The 19,494-nt window shown below is 40.9% G+C and overlaps 1 protein-coding gene across 3 annotated transcripts in view; it reads left to right on the top strand.

Annotated features, from left to right (window-relative positions):
- The window catches only part of NCAM2 (neural cell adhesion molecule 2), a 539,492-nt gene that overhangs the window by 317,295 nt on the left and 202,703 nt on the right, over nt 1-19,494 (top strand). For all 3 annotated transcript variants that reach the window (XR_006287979.1, XM_037905715.2, XM_043538332.1), the window contains exons 7-8: nt 3,657-3,817; nt 18,953-19,098. Coding sequence is in view for 2 of the 3 variants with exons in the window: in XM_037905715.2 (XP_037761643.1) it covers nt 3,657-3,817; nt 18,953-19,098 (307 nt within the window). In the remaining variant the exon portion in view is untranslated. The remainder of the gene's footprint in view (nt 1-3,656; nt 3,818-18,952; nt 19,099-19,494) is intronic.

Genomic DNA, 19,494 nt, shown 5'->3' with positions numbered 1-19,494 from the left:
TCTGAGAAGTTAATTTTAAAGTTTACTCCACCAAAATCTTGCCACTTGTAGGCAATATGAGGATGCTTTTGCAAGAGACTGATCTATAAGTCTATATTTGGAACTTAATTCAAACCACTTCCTCAGCATTACTGCTTCATTGACGTTGTAGAGATATGGTGGGTGAGGTAATATATTTTATTAAACCTAATTCTGTTGGTGAAAGAGACAAGCTTAGAGCTACACAGAGCTTTTGTTCAGATGTGGGGTCAGAATGTAATTTTGTCTTGTTTAGTACTGTGTGCTATTTCTGTTTTTGGTGAAACAATGTTATTTTGGCATTTGTTTTCCAGAGTTATCAGAAATATGCCATTTAAATTCATCTTCACTCCCCCACCAGAGTTTGATTTTATTAGATTTTAAAGTAGACTATGAGAAGAAATGTGATCTATTGTTTGGGATCCATGATTTTGCAGTCTGTTTCCAACTATGCAATTGAGTTCTGTGACCTTGAGCAAGTCTCTTATCCTCTCTGTGCCTCAGTTTACTTATCTGTAAAATGGGTACTATATAAAAAGCACATAGAGATCCTAAGATGGAAAGTGCTAGAAATATGCAGAGTACTATTATTGTAATTTATTTACCATTTATGTCAAAAGCAATCGAAGATTTGTGTTTATGCCAAGATATCTACACACTTATGCTATATGCTTGGTAACAATCACTAAGGAAGAAATAGGTTTTTTACAATACTGTAGGTTTTTACAGTACTGAACAGGTACTTCTGATTCCACAAACTGAAGTAATAATAAATATTGCTTTTTTCACTGATAACCTGCGCAATTAAGTATCCTGCAGAAGTGTACTGGATTTTCAGGGATTTTCTGGGCAAAATCCTGCTGGCCTGGGAGACTGGGAACTGGGCATCCTCCATTACACAAATTCCAGTGGGGTTTCCCAATAATACTCTATCTACATAGCATTACTATCAGTAAATATGGTTCATCAGGACTATTTCTTCATACAGGCCAGACCGGGAACCCCTTACTCAATCTCCACTGACTTCTGAGAGTAATGGGTTCACATTTTATGTAAAATTTAGTATCAATTTTATATGGAGTTGGGTTTTTTTTTGCCAAAACAGCTGTTGAATGAGTAATATGAGTTTGAAAACAATAGGAATTTCATATGACAACCATTCAAATGAAATAATGAGTTTTGATTTATTGAAGTATTGTGTTAGTCCTGTTTAGTTATTTAAATTACTCATCTCACAAAATTCTTTGGAATATATTTTATGACCTAATCCTGACACAGCCAAAACTCTCATTGACATCAGTGGAAATTTTTCTTCGGTAACGACTGAAAGATTTTGGTTTATTGTGGCATAATCTTTTCTTCCTTACAGTTGAATAGAGCCAGATTTCAACTGAGTTAAAAATTCAGTTTTCACTTTGTCCTCTGGGGTTTTTCTTTTCAGCTTCCCACACGCTGCTACAATTAAGGGTCAAATTCAGCCCTGGCATAAACAGGTGCTTCACCACTGAAGTCAGCTGAGTTACAGCCAGGCTAACCTTGTACCAATAACATTTAGCCCTCTTGTAAGGTCCCTTTGTGGTGTTTAACTCGGTAAGCAAAATGCTGACCAAACCAGGAGCTTCAGGATTGGAACCAAAGTCCTCCTTTGTATGGTATTTATATGATAGAGTTTTAAGTTATTGATCATCTGTCTGTCAATTGTCTTAGCTATGTTCTTATGGGAGTATAAGTAAACATTATTTTAAATTCCAGTCGCATTCTGGATTGCATTATGCATGATTAAGGGAATTGAGCTAATGTGTCAGTGTTTCCCTACCAGTCCAATAGAACACTTACATATTAGTCTTGGGAGGTATATAAGAAGAAAGATAAGCAAAGATTAGTTTTTGTTTTATTTAATATGTGAATATACCTAGTTAAAATTTCATTTCTATGAAGGACTGATTCCTCTGTCACACAGGTGTAAATCTAGGGTAACTCCACTGAAGTTGATGGAGTTACACTAGTATAAAACCAGAATAAGTGAGTGAAGAATTCCAACAGAATTAAACTTCCCAAGTTTGTAAGATAAGTGTGGACCAATCCTGCAAGCCATACTCATGTGAGTAATCTCATTGGAATCAGTGCAACTAATTGCAGGATCAAGCCCTTTATCTTTAGTTACAAGACTTAGAATTAACCCACAAAGGAAATAATCTTCTAATGTGTAAAACATAGCTTCTTGTTCTCTAATATCAGTATCAATTTAAGTCTGTCCCGTTCCCTGGGAGTCCCAGTTTCTATTTTCAAATCTTCCTGGCTGTAGGAAACGTTCGTGACAAGAGACATTTTGGAACCATTTTTTACGGCAGACACTCCCTTGCATCTCCTACTGAAAACACTGGAAATTGTATGGAAATATCTGAGTGCAGAAGTAAGTCTGCTAAACAAATAAAGTAACTCACATTGAAAAAGAGATGAATGAGTGTCACCATCAAGTTTATAAAATTAAAGCATCAATGGATTAAAATTGGAGTGAGTTTTAACTTTGTTCTTAAAATACAAGACATAAAGATAACTCTATCAATGCACTGCTGCTGGCATAAAATTAATGTTCCCTAGAAAGGATCTATATTCTTGCTTAAAATAAGATATATTTTGAATTATTTTAGAATTTGTTTTAATAAATATGACTGTCACCATAAAATGATCAGAAAGAAACTAAAAATCACCATGGCCCCGATTTTTAAACTTGGGTGACTAAAACTGGGCTCCTAAATCATATGTAGGCACCTAAAAAAACTGGCCTGATTTGGTCCCCCAAATCCCATGGAAGTCAGAGAGAGCTCAGCACTTGTGACAATCAGGCACTTTTTTTTAATTTATTATGTGAAGAAGCTGCATAACTGAGCAACAGAAAAAAATAGGTCAAAGGAAGCTTAGAGCAAATATGGCAAAGTGAAGAGAAATAAAGTTAAGATTACATTCTAGTAGAAAGAATGCACAATATAATCGTGTATATGCCAGGGTGATGAAATGAGTTGGTCAAGTACTGATCAACCATCAGAGTATTCACAGGTTTCATTATTTCTAAACCATCTGCACTGCACATATCCCAGTGGCTGGAGGTTTGTTTGTTTACTGATTTGCGACTAGCCAACAACAGCTGAGAAGAAAAAAACGGACACAAGTGCCAGTGTACTATATGTGTAAGTAGTATGAAACCATTTTTATAAATTATTGCACTAATGTGAATAGTAGTGTCATTAAATCAATGTTAAAATGGATTGGAATGAAAATGTTATACTGTTTCTAATTAATTTGTATTTTAGAACATGGTAATAAAAATCATATGGCAAGGAGTTCTGAGCATCAAGATACAGTCCTGAATGATTCCCTTATGCCCAGAATTTGGACACATTTATAAAGACATCCAATTACCCACTCAAATAATTTACATCAGAGTGAAATCAACAGCTTTCCAAATATAATGCTAGTCTCTACCACACATTTTTCTGTGTGCTTTTTATGTTAGCAAAATAGTCACGTCCTCCGGTGAAAATCACTGAAGGGACTGACACTTCTCAATCAGAAAACTGAATGTGGTCTTTCAGACTATGAGATACACTGAGTGATTATAAATCCCTTTTATTCTTCAGGAATGGCAAACTTATTGATGAAAATGAAAAATATATTTTGAGAGGAAGCAATACAGAATTAACAATCAGAGATATCAAAAATATTGACGCAGGTCCTTATGTGTGTGGAGCAAAAAATAAAGCAGGAAATGATAAAAAACAGACATTCCTCCAAGTTTTTGGTAAGTATTTCATGGCATATACTATCATGATATTTTGTTTGTTTTTGTTTTGTCAGTTATCTGATTGCATCTGGTTGTAATATTTGATATAAAAAGACATATCAGGATAAAGCCTCACTGAGTATAAAATGAAGTCAGTGGAACACTGGCAATTGATACCTTTTGAATATTAGGCCCATACTGAGGTCACAGTTTTATTTGTAGACATCAATCCATGGAAGAAAATAAAGTATCAAGAAGCCCAAGTGAAGCTATAAAGAATTAACTTTTAAGGTCCAAATGCCAGTTAAGTTTATTTCTTATTTATTTGTTAAATACAAGCAACAGTTACTGAGGAACAGTAGTAACTGAAATTATAATTCACGAGTTTATACAGAACCGTGCCCCCAGGAGATTCCTATTGATGCAGCAGCCAACTTTTGGCATTGGGTTAGAAGGAAAGCTTTCCCTGAGATGGCCACTTTAACCTTTACTCCTGAATTTGACTTGAAAATTCTTTTATCTTCAGCATCTGCTGTTCTACAATTCAGATACAGAACACTGAACTGGTAAATTGTTAATTTTCTCTGGTTTCCTTCTAAAAGTTGGCTGTTGGACTGTGAGAAAATGAAGGGCCAGAAGGAGGGGAAGCCTTGGGAGTGAAAAACAGGATATTTAGCCTTCTAAATACAGATTTTTTAAGCCAGATAAAACCATACAAAGGCAGGGGTTTTATTGTTATGTATTTTATTCATTTGTTTAAAAAATGTGTTGGTTGATCTTAATATACTTTTTTGTTTTTAAGTGAGAAAGTCAAAAATCTTATTGCTGTTTATGAACTCTGTTCCTCCAAACCGACCTATGTGGGCGGACCCTTCTGCTTACACAGGAGTAATACTGTTAGCTTAAATGGAGTTCCCTGTAGATGGAGCTCTATTGCAGACACTAAGGCTCTGTGCGGGTGGAGAGGTCAAGATTGCAGGATCAGACTGCAGGATCAAGGCTATAATTTGTTCACTAAAGCCCTAAGGTAAAGAAACATCTCAGGTTCACAATGTCAGATAAAGAAAGAAGGGGAAAAAATAAATCCCAGAGAAGACACACAAAATTCTCACATTTATGTCAGTACATAGCGTTGCCACCATAAAATAATGTCACTTAAATTGTTAAATTAAAAATGTAGTATAGTAGAAAAAAGCTTCTATTTATTGGTGGGGGGGACAGTCTCTGAAATATAAAAGAACTTGACAATTATAATCCTGAAAATACATAATTAAAACAAAAAGTATACATAAATATTCATTGACATTAACACTAAATATTAACAATTGAAATGACTGAGGCAACAAAGTTGAAAACAAATACACTACTGTATTGTTCAATTTATCCATTAAGTCCAGGTTTGTTTGTTTATTTTTAAAAAGGGCTAATTTCTACCTTTTTATAGGAGTAATACTAAGGATTAAATCCACTCCATCTGTATAAAGCTGGATCTAAGAGAATGGCATGAAGAGGGCTTGGGAAAGTGGAATCCACATCCCAACCAATCATTAATCATGACCCCTCTGCACCACTTCTGCAGGATGTTGGGAACATTGGTCTCTGTAAATGGCATATCTATAACACTAACCCTCAGCCTAAACTTTCCCTGGCCTGTCTAATGGCTTTCTACATCAGCCTGTATACATCATTGGCATGACTCGTGCACAGACCATCCTATATGGAAACTGAGACTGATCAAGGAAGGAAGCTAGGACTCAGATGAGAAGCCTGAGAAGTGGTGATTAGGAGTGGGTAGGCAAGGAGAATGGGACCGGGACGAGAAGCCTGGAGTAATGAAGAGAGAGAACTGGAAGTAAAATAGGTTGGAAGGAACAGGACAGAAGGGGCTAAGTTTGGGAAGAATGGGCAAGAGGGTCTGTGTCCACTCGATCACACTCATCTGCAGAGTCTGGAAGGGAACACAGGGTGGGCATCCCCACGCACTGGACATGCACAATGGGGCCCATCCCGTCCCTCTTATTATAGTCCAGGAGGACTCTGACTCTGGTGGGTGGTACCAACTAGGACCAACTTCCAATGCACCTAGGGGGGCTCCACCACTTGTACATGGATATGGGGGTTTTGCAGCAGGCTTTCTGCAAGGAGGTTCTCCCCATCAGCAGCTGCTACAGACCTGGTCACAGAGACTATCTTCCAGGTCCTAAGGAGGTCCTGGTAGAAGACTGGCAGCTCAGAGAGGTCTCGGGGGAGACCTCTGGGGGGAGAAAAAAGAGCTGCCAGTCAGATTGGAGCTCTCAGAGGTGGTGGAGGAAGGCATGTGCTAGTATGCTCCATGCCTAAGTACCTCTAGTGTAAAGGAATCTTTACAGAGCCTGAAGGTGGAAGGAGTGGACCTGGCTGTGGATGCAGATGAGGCCCTGTTCACCCTTCCCCCGGGGGAAGCTCAGGACCCCCACAGAGACCCTATTGCAGCCCCAGCCAGAAAAACCCTAGGATTTTCTTGTGGATGCTGGCTAGAATTCCTGAGGGCATGTTCAGGGTGTTGAACTGGTGCCAGAGCATAGACAGTATCAGCATAGACAGTATCAGCACCAGTACCCAACCTCAAAAGGAAAGGCACCAGAGCAGGCCCATCCATCTCTGCAAGTGGTCAGCCACTCTGGCCTCTAGTTCAAGCCTCCAGTGGGGAGGGATCAGTGACAGAAAGATAGAGCAGAGGACCCACACCCCACCAGATGGCATGGAGTGCGAGTGGGAGGGAGCATGCCTGCCACCTGTCCCCAACTATCAGGCCAGAACTCTTGACCCTGTTACCTGGGCAAATGAGGACCTTGGTGCAAACCTCTACCCACAGCAGGTGGCCCAGGTTCCTGGCTACGAGGAGCACATTGTTGACATCTGCCGACAGGTCCACCCATAAATCTGGCTCCCACAGTACCAACCCCATCCTCCTCTTGTGGAGGAGACAAAGGAAGGGCTCGATGCCAATGGTATAGAGCTAGCTGGACAGCAGGCAGCCCTGATGTACTCCTCAACCGTATGTGACAGGTACGGGTGAGAACCAGCTGAGCTTGACAGAAGTGTACAGTGCCTGGAGAAAGCACACAAAGCCGAATACCCACAGACTGCCCATGAGATAACTGTGATCTATCCTGTCAAACACCTTCTCCTGGTCCAGGGACAGGATGGGGGTGGTGACAGATTATCCCAACACACAAGATGGAGTTAGTCCCAGACCAGATAGAGGTTATCAAAGATGGTCCTGCCCATGACGATGTAGATCTGATTTTGGTGTGTCATGTCTACTAGCACAGACCCCCAGCCTCAGCAAGATGGCTTTCGCTATGACCTTGTAGTCTGTGTTGAGGAGTGAGACACAGACTCAGATGCCAGTTCCTTAGATCATGAAGGTAACCCTTCTTAGGTGGCAGTTCAACACAGCCTGCCAACATTACAGGGGGAGCTCTGTTATACCTAAGAACTTGACCCAGATGGTGAAGAGGTCCAGACAGTGAATGTCCCAGAATTAGTGGTAGAAATCCATGCCTGGAGATTTGTGGTGAATATCAGGTGGAGGGCTTCCAAGAACTTGGCCAGAGTGAGAAGGTGCTCTAGCTGGTCCCAGTCGCCTACACTGACCATAAGGAGTTTGTTCCACAGGACCCCACTGGTGTTGGCATCAGTCGGATCTGGGGAGAATAGGCTGGCACAGAAGGCCCTAACCCTTCCCCATTTCTCCACTGGGTCCATGAGAGGGATACTGTCCTCTGTCAGGAGGCAGGTGATGTGCTTTTTGGCCCTCTTTTTCTCTAGGTGTAGAAGAAGCAGGAGCCACAATTCATTTCCCAAAGAAGCTGGATGCAGGATCAAATGAAGGGACCCCGGGCCAGATGGTCATTGGGGGCCCAAAGTTCATCCCACTTTTCCTGACACTCTCTGCAAAAGGACAGGTCCCACCACCTCTGTGCCAAGGCAAAGGTGTGCCTCTGCTTCTGCCTCTGCCAGGCCAGCCAAAACTCCTGGAAGGATGCCTCAAACCCCACATCCTCAAAAAGTCTGTTATTGAAATGCCAGTAGGCCAGCCCCAGCCTCTCAGATATCATTGAGGCTGTCACAGCCCCCAGGTGGTGGTGTGAAAATGGGGCCAGCATAATGCTGGAGGAGTGCTCCTGCAAGATGTTAAATCAGGAAATATAAATGAGGTTCAACTCTGAGGGGCATGATCAAGTGTCCTCCACCTGGACATAAGCGAAGGCGGTGGAGTCATCCAGGTGGTGGTTGCACCAGATATCCACCAGAGAGTGATAGTCTGTGGTGTTCCTGAGAATGTCCATTTCTGTTTCTCAAGGCGGCCCCAGGGTGGTGTTAAAGTCCCCACCTAGGACCAGGAACTCATACCTGCTGCACCGCCGGGCCCAGTATCAGGTCATCGATGTTAACCAGCTTGAGAATCAGCTCCTCCACACAGACCTGGAGGCTGCAGAAGGCGTCCCAGCATGACCTTGGCAACACCCAGTATCTTGGACAATAGGGGTGGGGAAAATAGGGTTGCCGCCCCATCTGAGAGCTTGGTGAAGTGGCTGAAGTACTCCTCATCTCCTTTGGCAGCTGAATCAGTGTGAGTCTCCTCAGTGATGAGCTGCCAAAATCTTAACAACTTGTTCCCTCCTCACCCCAAGAGGGGTCGTGGTCCACCCCCCCCCCCCCCCCCCGGACTCCTGCCACATCCAACCCCCCCGCGTTCCTTGATGCCCCCCGCCCCAGGACCCCTGCCCCATCCACCCCCCTCCCCTGTCCCTTGACTGCCCCCAGAACCGGGCAGAAGGGTCTTGTGGGCCACCGTAGTGGGTGCCAACCCCACCCCTAAGAGCTAGAGGGACCTGCCGGGGGATGAGGTGGGGAGTCCCAGTGGTGCTTACCTGGGGCAGCTCCCAGGAAGCATCTGGCAGGTCCCTCTGGCTCCTAGGGGCAGGGTAGCATAGCTAGGGGGGAACTGGCCGCTCCCCCCACTGATCACATCAAAAGTGGCGCCTTAGGCACTGACTCCGTGGAAAATTTGGTGGGTGGTCGGCAGCTTCCCGCCCCGCGCCTGGCCCCACCTCGCCTCCGCCTCCTCCCCTGAATGTGCCGCTACGCTCTGCTTCTCCACTAGCCCCGGAGCACCCACGGAGTTGGCGCCTAATGCGCCACTTTTGGCCGGTTGTTAAATTTAGAAGCCCTTTTAGAACCCGTCCCTCGCAGGACAACCGGTTCTAAAAGGGCTTCTAAATTTAACAACCCGTTCCAGTGAACCGGTGCAAACTGGCTCCAGCTCACCACTGAGTCTCCTCCTCCTCCTCCGAAACATCACAGAGAACCCCCCTGCCCAAAGGAAGGAAAGTACCTGGCACCTGTGGAGACTCACACTACAGCCACTGCCCACCCCCACGGAGCCATACAGCCACCCATGGTTGACCCCAAATGCAATCAGAGAATTGCAGAAGCTGCAGGCCCACTGGTAGGCTGTGGCATCCTGTTTCCTGGTCCTTTTGCCTTCCCCCATCACAGCTCTCACAGCCTGGAGTAAAAGATTAAAATACCCCCACCACTGGAGAGTGAGCTGCACCAACAACAGACGCAGCTTGTCCTAGAGCATGGTAGAGTCTGAGAGCTCTGTAGCCTCAACTGAGCCCACAGACTCCCAATCATCCTCCGGCGGGGCACCATCAGTGGCCCAGCAGCCTTTGGGCAGGGGCATGAGCACTCCTCCCTCAATGGTAGCAGAACGCTGGTGCAGCACCATGTACACTGCATTATCACTGCATGGGAGTGAGTGGCAGAGGGAGCACAGCAGCCAGCAGGGGAGCAAGGAAGGGGAATACAAATACCACCTCCTGAGGGTCATCCCCCAAGAAAGGGATGAAGAAAGGGGTGACAGTAGCATGGGACAGACAAGGGGAGGGTTGAGGAGTAGAATTAGGGTCCCCAGTGGCCAAGCCGCCAGAGTGCAGCAGCACCTCACCAGATGTAAGGATTGACTGGGCAGGTGTAGGAGGCTCCTGTATGACACTGGGCTCACACAATAGCTATATGATCTATTGGGTGTATTTCAATTATAATAATCCTTCTGCTGTTTCCAAGAAACGAGGGAAAATAAGAGAAAAAGATTGTATCCAACACAAATCCCTTATCATAACCTACAAGTATCTGCACAATCTCTATCATACTACCTTTTTGCAACGCCTTGCATTCACTCTTAACAATACCAGCTTCAATTGCCTGATATTCCTCTTCTCCCACGAGACTCTTTGCCCTTTCTTCCGTGTTGTCCCTCCACAAAGGGAAAACTCCTAGTCATAATCTGTAAAGACAACACATATTCTCCTTCAAATCTCTCCTTTAATGACATAGTTCATTCAGAAAACTGCAGTCTGATAATGATTAGGAAGATAACTTCTGATTACTGCTCAGAATTGTGCACACAGCCAATCTATGCTAAAACATCCTATCAGTTTTTTTTTATTGTCCTTGAAACCCTACTGCCTGCTTGTCTGTCTCATCCACCTGTTATTTATTTTTTCTTTAGAATGCAAGACCTTTGGGGCAAGGACTATATATGTTTACTATATGTTTGTAGGGTATGCAACACAGTGAAGCCCTGATCTGGTTGAAGCCTGTCATTACAGCAATATAAAGGTTAAGTAGTAATGTAATAAGTTACAACTCAGCACTTTTAAACTCCAGAGGATGTAGCCGAGAGGGTAGTAAAAGTTTTCTAATGCTGTGTTTTCTGAGTTAACATGCTTATGTCTGTGCTTATCAATATCAATCTTTGGATTTGTTATATGGGCTACAGTTTTTATTTTATTCAACAATTATTTTGCTGTTTTCCACTCCCCCAAAATATGTTTTCTCCTTATATAAAATCCTAAACTTGGAAGATTATAGAACTTCTACCTTTACATTCCGGAACACAATATTTTTTTTATCTTTGCTAGGATTTTATATCTGTTCTCTGTGATGAGGGTTCTATCAGGAAGATATCAGAAGCATGCTATTTCCCTCATAGAGGATCTCTTGCTGATCATGAGCCGGTCTTGGTAATCTCTCTCTGTCATCCTGTTTTCCTGCCATAGTGGCGCTCGTATTGATATTCATGCCATCTAGGAGGTCTCATCCAAATTAATGTTTAAGACTTGCACCAAGGTTTTTGCTATAAATTCATTTCTGTTTGATCCTTCCACACCTGCTGGAAAACATGAGTGTTAACTGATTTTTTATTTCTTTCTGTTGTTGTCATTTCCAATATTTCTGCTATCTGGACTTTTGTAAATACATACTGATGTAAAAGATTTTATTTTTCTGTTTGTCTCCTTTCTTGTCATAACCCAGGCCTCATTCTTTTCAATCTTACCTTATAGTTCTACTTTTTATTTGTCTAGGCCATTATCTCTGTCTCTGTGTTGTGTGTTTATAAAAAGGAGGTGACTACCCAAAAGCTGTAGGTGCCCTGACATATATTACAAGAGCACAGGTACTAACTACCAGCTAAACCCTGCCTCAGCCAACAAAGCTCAACCCCCTAGAGCACTCCTGCAAATCTCTCCATCCTCTCATACAGACCTAAGCCCCTTCTCTGAATCATTAATTCTCAAAGATGGGGACTGCAATATTTGCTTACCTAAAGTAAGTGTATTAATGGGACCAGATAAAAAAATACTAACTCTAATTATGTATGTGCCCATGCTTTGTATCAGGGATGCTTATTTCCTCTCTGGGTACAGGACTTAAATTTTGTTTCTATTATTTTTCTTTTGTTGCTCACAGACATCACTGCTGTTACCTCACTAGGTCACTTGGCAGTTTGATTCTGCCATTCTGCATGTTTGCAGCCCCCTCCATTTTTGCTGTTGTCAACTGATTTTATCAGAATTTCATTTACACCAAAGTCTTGGGAAAGAAAGAGAGTTGATTATGGACTTCAATTCCTGTTCTCCAATAAAAACAGACACTAGAATCCAAAGGAGTTCTGTTTTCAATGATTGGTTCTGTTCATTTCAAAACTTTCTAAGATAGAACTTTTTTGCCAAATCTATCATTTTTTTTAGCAAAGTGCTGCTTAAATGTTATACCTGAAAGGAAGATAAAATAGCCAGTGTTTATCAATTCAATGTGCAAGAGATTCAGCAAAGCTTTCATTGCCATTACACAGTTCCTGGCAATTGCCCTCCAGCAAAAGAGTTGTATGACAGTGTTGGAGAGAATATATTACTGCTATTTCTTTCTCCCCATTTCTTCAGGCAAGTGAGATGATACAACTACCATCTCCTATTCTACCTTTGTTAGACATAACCCAACATATTGCAAGAAGGAGTCTCAGCTACCCTTGGTTTTCAGGACTAAATAGATACGCTGCAGTAGCTCTAAAATGGGATGTGTCCTTGGGACATGATTCTTCCCCCCACTTCTGTCATTACCTCCAGACTTATCATCCATGTTGATTGAAGACTTTATAGTGGCTAAAGTGCAAGTGGGTAATGTTTTCTCTGTATGTATTAAATTGGTTAATAAACTTCAGAAAAAGAGGCCAATGGAAGTTCCCTGATCAAACACTACAAATCTACCCAGAGGAGGAATTCCATGCATTCTACAGAGGAGAAAAGTGAACTCTGCACACCCAGGAGTTATCAATATCCTAAATCTAATTTCAGGTATTTATCATTCCCAGAAAGAAAAAGTGTTCTGTACCAGAGGCAGGGGGACCAGTGGTTAGGGCTGTGCATGTAGGAGGCATCTTTCTAACTACCTGTGACCCAATTCATTCCACTCAGCATCAAGTGCCACCTGCAATACAACCTGTCTAATTCCATGAGCTGGCTAAGATCTTTTGTCATCCATAGTTAGTTTATACATTTTTCAAATTTACCTCTTGCCTTACTTATTACTCCTCTGCCTCTCTCTCTCTCTCTCTCTCTCTCTCTCTCTCTCTCTCTCTCTCTCTCTCTCTCTCTCTCTCTCTCTCTCTCTCTCTCTCCCCTAGAGAAGAGATAAAACATGTTACAGTCTAGTATGCCTTGCTATAGAGACAATGATATCAGTGCTCTCAGAAGAGGAAGCCTTAGATTCCTACTGTTTTAATTTGATATTGAAGAATTGCTCAGAAGAAGACTGCTCCCTCATGGCCCATGGGTTCAAGATAGACTTGTTCAAGTCAGTCCTTCCTTACAAGTGTATCTGTAAGTCCTGATTACCTCAGAACCTAAAGTGCTGTCTCAGGAACCTGCATCTCAGGTAGTTCTGCCTCTTCTTTGGCTTCTCATTGGCCTGCAGCATATTTACCAAACTCACCGTCCTATATCTTGATGATTAGCTGGCTTGAGGCAATTCTTTCCAGACGCAGCAGTGTCTCTGATCTTAAACTTTTTCCTAATCCCGAGTCTTATTAACCCCTTGTCCGAAGATCCTACAGGAACTTTTTGACCCTAGGTAAAACTGTGGGCTCTTTTGAAGACGTTAAAGAAAAGGACAACCAACAACATTATAGTATTGCCAGGTCTTGTGATTTCTGTTATGAATCTTCCAATATTTGGCATTTTTCTTAAAGTGTCACATCCTTGATTATGTGAAAATCTCATCTTAAAAATAAATAACGTTTTTAGCCCTCATTCTTTTGCAGATAAAAGCTTGAAAACCTGAATCCTAAAAGCTGAAAAAAACAAAGCAAACTAAAAACAAACCCAGTGTTTTATTTAAGTGGGTATATATGGAAACTAGTGTCACAGATTAGAAAAGGTTCCATATAATCTTCCATGAATACTTCTGATGGACACTTATAGTTCTGTAGATTAAAATTTATGTTCTGGAGAAATAATGTCAGCTTTACTGATAAAATACTACTGACCATGATTGCTCAGACAACAGACATATTTACTTACTTTTAAATGCTGTTTCTCTGATATATGTTTAGTCTCTTTGTTAGCGTCCCATTTGTGTAATATTTTTTTTTTCTTACAGGGGACCATCCATTTTGTTTTCTGCATAAAACATTTCACTTTAACTAAGCTTGCATGCAAGTCCTTTCCTGAATCTTCTTTCATTCCAGACACATATCTCAGCAAGATCACAGCTTGTTAGTACATTTTATTGTAAGTGCGTTAGTATTTGTAGCAGGAGAAACATAACACCTTCAACCTTTCTGGATTAGCATCCCAAACTTCCATAATTTCATTAGTGGCATGTCTGGATTGGCACCAAAATTATTTAATTCCATTATTTGCTTGTCTGGTTAATAGCATTGTAAGAAAGTATCAATTTAATTTGAGAATGTTCTTGTCCAATCAGAAATAGAACATTTACAGATTTAAAAAGTCTGTTCTAGTTTTCCTATCCACAGAAGTCCTGGAACCTCACTGTGGCATAAATACATAGTACTCTTCTTTTTTTTAAATACTATCTTATTATCCTACCTGTATAATTAAAAGTTAACCAATTACCATAATACATTGAAGACCTTTTGGTCAATAGTGAATTATGATCTTATGGCCTATAAAAACAGGACAATGAAATAGTATCCTTTTCTCCCTTTCAAGCTTTTCTCCTTCTTCTTAGTAATAATTGTCAGCTAGGAATATTCCATGATTAATCAGTGGTTAGTCCGTTAAATGTCAGCTCCTTGTGTCTAAAATGTCAAGCTGAATTTTTTCCTCTTATAGTGGAAAGAAGACCCACTGGAAGAAGATCTTTAAGAAATTTAGAATAGTGGAACCTGTAAAGATCAAGGCGTTTTAGATGTGAGATTTAGAACATGCATCCCTTTGGGGAAATTGAATTGTTTGTCATGCATAAATTTAGGAAAATATTCATGTGCTAATCCGAATAACTTCTACAAAAGGGGGGAACGCACAATTTGTAAGGTTAGCTCTGTGGTTGATGACCATCAAGCTTTATATCTTTCCTATAGAAAAGGAATAGGAGAGTGGTAGATGAGGATTATTTTAAGATTTAACATGATTTTCTTCTATCTTCAAAGATGCAGTTTTGACCTTAGTCAAAATGGACATCATCTCTCATTCTTGTCAATGGGACTGAAGCCACAGGCTGCCCTCAACCAAGATGGCCACCATTTCCCTACAGTGTTAGCTGATAAACCTGAGGATTCCCTTAGTAAAGGTGGCCACCACCTCCCATTGTTTCCAATGAGGCAAAAGCCATCCTGCCATTCAGAAAGAGGGTGGCCCTTTAGTCACTATACATGTGATCCAGGTGGAGAAAAGGGGAATGTTCAAATGCAGGACATGAAACTGATGTGAGGATCTGGAAGATGAGGGACAGCAGGGAGGGAGGATGTGGCGGGTATAAGGAATGTGAGTAGAGATAGTGATAGGGAACGTGGAGGGATCAGGAATGGAGACTAGGGAATAAAGAGGGACAGGGGGATGTGGTGGGGTGGTAGAGAGTCTGTTGGATGCAAGAAAATGAAGCCTTGTTTGAACCCAGTTTTCTGAACTGATATTGGACATGCCTGGCAGCTAGACCATGTTTAGCACTTGATCAGGTGCACCCATTATCAGCCACAGGTACTTTTCGGCATAGAGAGACCAAGAGAGCACACTTGGAAAATGTGGGAAAATAAGAGATTGTAAAGGGAAGGGGTTGGTGGGTGGGGAGGGAGGCAGGAGGGTGACAGAGCAAGAATTTCGAGAGCAATAGAATGGCATGTCTCCTGCCATAGAAGTTAGGAGAGAGTAACTCCTGACCCTCTGCGTAGTATTGTGGGGCAGGAGAGCATATTTGTGTATATATTTAAGGTTGAATTTTCAACCAGAAAAGAAACACAGATATTGGCAGTGGGAACTTCCTCTAAGAAGTAAAAAGTCCAGAGACAAGAGTGGGAAAAAAGTCCTCCACTGCAGTTTATAATTTTTATAATCTCTCATTTTTGGCTTTGACTTATAAATTTTGAACTCTTATGGCTGGCAATATTGGGCTAGCTCAAGATGTGCTGTGTCAGTGGCCAAGAGGAAATTATGAGTTGTAGCCTCTGGTCTTCCACTGACTGGTGTTACTTCTGTGCACATCATGGTTCTTGTTATTGGGCAAGGCCTCCTAGTACTTCTTTTAAGAATAAGGCACGTATTATCCACCCACTTTGTGACACTGCTTTCGTGAAGTAGTTCTGGGTACCTGGCTTAGCTATTTGTAACCACTGGATAGCATTCCCCTCCTAAGCCAGTAATACAATCTAATATTTTTCTCCTGTCTAACAAATACTTGTGCAAACCAATAATAAAATGTGTTACATAGTGACTGGTTTACACTGAAGATAACAGCATATTGCTGCGATAGGTTATTCCTTTAGCTCAATTGGTAAAGGCCTGTTCTGTGGACCAATGGGAAGGTCAGTATGGTTCTACAGGATGCAATTTGAGGTTTTCTTTTAAAAAACTAGGAAAACGCTACATGCAAAACACTACAATCTCTTAAAAGAATGTTCAAGTTGCAGAGTCCAATACTCAAACATAAAAGAGGCTAAAATTAATTTGACTAGTACAACCATAAATTTGCCTGCTGTTGCATATGCATGAAGGTCCAACCTTTAGTTATATGATCACACACTATTTTTCCAACAGAACCCCTGCCTTATTCAATATACAAGATCAATGGTGTTCCGAGAATGAACCAGGATTGTGTAGTGAATGAGGCTAGAGGACCCCTGTCTTGTTTACTTTGGAAGTGGGAAGTTTGGAAGTGGGAAGATAATGCATCAAAGGATTGTAAGAAGAGAAACGGTAGTCTTGTAATTAAGGTAGTTGATTGCCATCCAAGAGAACTTCTTTTGGTCCCTAGATATGCAGCGGAAATCCTATATGATGCTATACAGGCAAGTTGCCTAAAGCAGAATCACATCAGCCACACTATCAGAGTTTCATTCACCTGCATATCTACCAATGTGATATATGCAATCATATGCCAGCAATGCCCCTCTGCCATGTACATTGGCCAAACAGGACAGTCTCTATGCAAAAGAATAAATGGACACAAATCAGACGTCAAGAATTATAACATTCAAAAACCAGTCAGAAAACACGTCAACCTCCCTGGACACTCAGTTACAGACCTAAAAGTCACAATTATTCAACAAAAAACTTCAAAACCAGACTCCAATGAGAAACTGCAGAACTGGAATTAATTTGCAAACTGGACACCATTAAATTAGGCTTGAATAAAGACTGGGAGTGGATGGGTCATTACACAAACTAAAAACTATTTCCCCATGCTAATTTTTCCCCTGCTGTTACTCACACCTTCTTGTCAACTGTTTGAAATGGGCCATCCTGATTGTCACTACAAACATTTTTTTTTCTCCTGCTGATAATAGCCCACCTAATTGATTGGTCTCCTTAGAGCTGGTATGCAACCCCCATTTTTTCATGTTCTCGTTCTGTGTATATATATATCTTCCTACTGCATTTTCCACTGCATGCATCTGATGAAGTGGGCTTTAGCCCATAAAAGCTTATGCTCAAATGAATTTGTTAGTCTCTAAGGTGCCACAAGTACTCCTCGTTCTTTCTGCTGATACAGACTAACACGGCTTCCACTCTGAACATTATAATTAGGGGAAATCACGGCAATAATTTTGGAACCTTGTTTTCTCACACATTACTTTGTAAACTGTTCAACTATCAGGCTAAATTTTTTCATGCTTAGTCTTTGCTTCAAGATGATTTGTGTGTGTGGAAGACAGCAAAAACCTAATAATAGAATAAATATATCGAAAAAACGGAAATAACAAGATGTATGGCCATCTTTATCTTAATCACTTTGTTTATGTTATATCCCTTTCCCACAACCTTTGTCTATTTTTGTATGTTTGTTTTTTATCTTTTTAAAATATGCTCTTTGAGGCAGGAACTGTGTTTTTACAGCACCAAGCACGATGGGACTTGTATTCTGACTGATGCTTTAGCACACAATAATTTAGCAGAAGTAAAGGCTCTGGTCCTGTAATGTTGTCCATGCATGTGGACCGTTGCATCCATGTGGATTTCCAGTTGTCAAGAGTCCGCCTGCATGGATCTCTTCAGGATCAGGGCCCCAGTTTGGAGAAAATTATTTCAATAGTTTTACAGTTATGAAAGGTTAAATTCAGCAGGTTAAAATCTTTTCCTCCCTATGGTTTAGACTGATTCAAAGTTAATGTAGTATAGGACATTGATCTGTCTTAATATCAGAGTGATCTCAGGGCATGGCTACACTACAGGTACTACCATGGCACAGCTACAGTCTCATAGGTAGATGCTTCCTACAGCAATAGAATGTCTTTTTCTGTGAATAAAGGTAATTCATCTCCCTAAGTTGCAGTAACTAGGTCAGCTATAGATGAGCTATTATCAGCAGGAGAAAAAAACTTTTGTAGTGATAATCAAGATGGCCCATTTAGACACCTTCTTGTCAACTGTCTAAATGGGCCATCTTGACTATCACTACAAAAGTTTTTTTCTCCTGCTGATAATAGCTCATCTTAACTAATTAGCCTCTCACAGATTGTATGGCAACTTCCAGCGTATCTGTATGTATGTATGTGTGTGTATATATATATATATCTTCTTACTATATGTTTCATTCTGTGCATCGATGAAGTGGATGGGCTGTAGACCATGAAAGCTTATGCTCTAATAAATTTGTTCATCTCTAAGGTGCCACAAGTACTCCTGTTCTTTTTGAGGATACAGACTAACACGGCTGCTAGTCTGAAACCTTTAAATTTTAAGTGTAGAGCAGGCCTCAAACTCGGGATCATTTCAATATCAGTGTTTTAAGGCATAAGTATAAAGAAGCAGAAATAAAGTTGAGATTTCAACAAGAACATTTCATGTCTGCGCTCCTGAGTGCTTGATTTCTCTGCCTTAATATTACGTTAATGCTATTTGTTTGTTTCTTGTTTTCATAGGATGTATTTAACTTGTTAATGCAAGGTCTGTATTCAATTTTGACCTACATTGTTTTGACAAATAAATCCCACTTTGCAGTTTGTTTTGCTGTGTTAGTGCTGCTGATAATCCCAATGGAGTAAACATGAATGAAATTTTAAAACAAAAAGGACATTTTAAAAGAGACTGTTATATAATGTTTCTGATGCACAATGAGTAATATAATTTATACTTTTAACAGTACAGCCTCAGATAATACATCTTAAAAATGAAACCACATTTGAAAATGGTCAAACAACACTGATATGTGAGGCAGAAGGAGAACCTGTCCCAGAAATTACTTGGAAAAGAGCCATCGATGGAATAACTTTTTCTGAAGGTGACAAGGTAAAGTAGCCTTTCATGTATGTTTCTACAGGATTAGAGATAAAAAGTCTAAATATGTATTGTCTTTTTTTTATAAGTCTAAAACTAATGCAGAAAATGATTAATAGGCTTCTATTAGAACTGGAGGATGCTTTATGTGTACACGGTCATAGCACTGTGGTATAAAAATCCTAACATTTTAAATGAAAGAAATGAAAATATGAAACAAAATATGTTGTCAAATTACTAAAAGTCGAACTGTCAAAAATTAAAGCTAAACTTTTTGAGAGTTAAACTCTTATTTTGGGTTGTTTAATTTCTTGGTGCCCATCTTGAGACATGTAGAACCCAGTTTTCATAGGTGCGGCTCTCCCACAACTCCCATTGACTTTAGCTGGAGCTTTAGGTGCTCACCAC

Source organism: Chelonia mydas, chromosome 1 (assembly GCF_015237465.2).
Source record: "Chelonia mydas isolate rCheMyd1 chromosome 1, rCheMyd1.pri.v2, whole genome shotgun sequence".
Lineage (NCBI taxonomy): Eukaryota > Metazoa > Chordata > Testudines > Cheloniidae > Chelonia > Chelonia mydas.
The sequence above is the reverse complement of the archived record's forward strand: the minus strand, read 5'-3'. Positions and strand labels throughout refer to the sequence as shown.